At 38.5% G+C, this 2,757-nt stretch overlaps 1 protein-coding gene across 1 annotated transcript; it reads left to right on the top strand.

Annotated features, from left to right (window-relative positions):
* The first annotated feature begins 977 nt into the window (after nt 1-977).
* On the top strand, nt 978-1,838 carry LOC143986815 (taste receptor type 2 member 3-like). Its single transcript, XM_077485224.1, has 2 exons — nt 978-1,297; nt 1,487-1,838. Exons 1-2 carry the CDS (start codon nt 978-980, stop codon nt 1,836-1,838), a joined length of 672 nt encoding a protein of 223 aa, XP_077341350.1.
* The last annotated feature ends 919 nt before the right edge of the window (nt 1,839-2,757 follow it).

Here is a 2,757-nt window from a genome sequence, read left to right as displayed (position 1 = left end):
CAAAGGAGTCCCTGAGCGGCGCTGTGAGTTAAACCCATGTGAGCACAGCGGGCGCTCAAGGGGAAACATGGGGGATTGGTGGCGCCGGCGGCACACCACCGGGAGCGAGCGATCAGGAGAGGAAAGCTGACCTCACCCTGGACAGAGGCCGTAAGTGCGCCCTAGGTAGTAGTGCGCCCTAGGCGGCTGCCTACTCCGCCTAGTGGTAGCGCCGGCCCTGTATGTAACTCTAAACTAGTAACCTGCAAAGGCTTTTGAAGCATCACCTTTGGAGACTTTTAGGTACTGTAGTTTTGCACCGTTCCATGGGCGTATGCAATGTTAAAGCCTGGCATATTTGCTATCTATTTGCTCAGCATAAAATCATCTTTTATATTTTATCAAACATTGGATATTATATTGTGTTCGTGTGCAATAAAATCCAGTAAATTTTGTAAAAATGTCAAACCCTGCCCAAATACTCTGTCACATAAAAAATTGCAACACCCACCATTTTATTCTTTATGGGCTCGCTCTGCTTAAAAAAAATATGCAATTTTTGGGGGTTCTAAGTAATTTTCTAGCAAAAAAAAAAAAAGATGATTTTTGACAGAAATACCAGAATTGGCCTGGGTGACAAGTAGTTAATTGTGACTCATAAAGACCAAATACAGCACAGTCAAAATATCTCTGTGATTCTAGAAAGTAATTCAAATCTGACCATAAATGCAGTATTGATGATGCAAAACAGAGAATAAGCTTTGTCTGATTTGAATTTTAATCAAACTAGTTGAGTAGGGAGGCCAAGGAACCCATAACCCACTAGAGTTTGGAACATTCTAAATAAATGAAAAGTATCTGTACAATTTATATTCAAATTCCTTATCTAACAGCCAGAGTCACAGCTTTGCCCATATTATTCGGACTGAGAAATGACTATGCAGTCTGTTTTTCATCTTCTTTTAATTTATTCATCCTTTTTTATTGTCATTTTTGGGATGATACTCAACAAATTCATTGTGCTGATGAATTGCAAGACCTGGATGAGGAATAAATGCCTTCCCGCTGGGGATACAATTGTCACCAGTCTGTGCCTGTCCAGGTGGATCTTCCAGTGTCTGACTGTTGTGTATGAGATCTTTGAATGGTTTTTGCCAGAAGTCCACTTAGGGTTCTTCAACAAGTTGATTCCCCAGGGTAGACTTCTGTTTAACTATGTCTCCATCTGGTTGGCCAGTCTGCTCTGTGTGTATTACTGTATGAAGATTACCAACTACAAGCATGTTGTGTTCCTCTATCTCAAGGTGAGGATGTCAAGGTGGGTTCCATGGTGTCTTGGACTGTGTGTGTTTTTTTCTTTTGTATCTATTCTGCCTTATGTTTGGCAAAGTTTTTTTTCCCAATATCAATCTGTTACCACTAATGATTTTCAAAACATGTCAAATAATACAACTGGAGGACACTATACATATCTGATAAACTCCACACCACCTCTTGTTATATTCAGCATTGCATTCTTCCTGACTGTTCCATCTCTTTGGAGACACATCAGAAACATGAGCGGTGTTGGGTCAAGTTTTAGAAATCCAGACATGAAGACCCATTACAATGCCATAAAAAGCATGACCGCTTTCTTTCTACTTCATATCTTGTTTATTACATCTGCTAATATAAATTTATTTGGTGTGCTTGAAACTGGAAGCCCATACAGACTACTGACAAGAATAGTTGTTTTGCTCTATCCATGCCTGCATTCAAGTGTCATCATCTTCTACAACAGGAAACTCAGAGAAGGGTTTTTATTCCCATTAACCTATGTACTGAGCTACATTCAGAAGAAATCTGTGACTGATCCTTGAGCTTTGGGAGAAAATAGATAAATGATTATGTACCAAAAATAATATACTACAAAATCGTAGAAACAAAACATTTAAAACAATTTACAATCCTAGAAGTTTTCTTAAAAGTGATATTAAAGCTTATTTTTTTTTTTTTTTAGTTGAACAAAGGTTTTTATTAAACAAACAATGCATACATGTTATATTGGCTTCATGTATAAACTTGAAAAATGTTACATTGCATATTACAAATATTGTATGTAAGAAGGCAGGTACATTTTGCCATGAGTATGAATTCTATGAATGTGTATACTACAAATAATAAAAAAAAAAATTATATTCAGAGGTACATGCCTTAGTTGTCATTTCAAGCTGCTATGGTTTTACTACACTACACGCAGGTATCAGACTCTTGTAACCAACGGTTCCATATCTTATTATATTTGTTGGGACAACCTCTGTAAATATATATACATTTCTTGTATGTTAAAGTATTATTCACTTCAAGTTTCCATTCTACCATCTTGGGAGGTGATTGTCTCATCCATTTTTTAGCTATCATTTTCCTGTCTGAAAATAGTGTCTTGTGAAGAAATATTTTTGTATATTTGTCAATGGTATCAGTCAGGTAGGATTCCGAGAAGGCATTGTTTTGGGTCTAGTGCTAGGGGTGAGCCCATGGTACCATGTAGAAATGTCACAATTTGCTTCCATAACCCCTGTATCTTGGGGCAGGCCCAGATCAGATGAAAAAAAGTGCCTGTTTCCAGTCCACACAGCAGACATGTTGTGGATTGAGTGCGTTTGTATCTTTCCACCCTAAGGAGTGTGAGGTATGCCCTATGTAGAATATAGAGCTGTGATAGACGGTCCGATAGTTTGGGGGATACTGCCTTGCAGGCCTCCAATGCCTCCCCCCACTCCTCATCCTCCATTGAAC

This window comes from Lithobates pipiens, unplaced genomic scaffold (assembly GCF_037356315.1).
Source record: "Lithobates pipiens isolate NorthernLeopardFrog02 unplaced genomic scaffold, aLitPip1_a1.2 Scaffold_18, whole genome shotgun sequence".
NCBI lineage: Eukaryota > Metazoa > Chordata > Amphibia > Anura > Ranidae > Lithobates > Lithobates pipiens.
The sequence above is the reverse complement of the archived record's forward strand: the minus strand, read 5'-3'. Positions and strand labels throughout refer to the sequence as shown.

Bases quoted from the DNA above. Each gene is read 5' to 3' on its own strand.
- LOC143986815 (XM_077485224.1), top strand. From the start codon at position 978: ATGATACTCAACAAATTCATTGTGCTGATGAATTGCAAGACCTGGATG. The intron at 1,298-1,486 runs GTGGGTTCCATG...TGTTATATTCAG, and splicing joins CTCAAGGTGAGGATGTCAAG to CATTGCATTCTTCCTGACTG.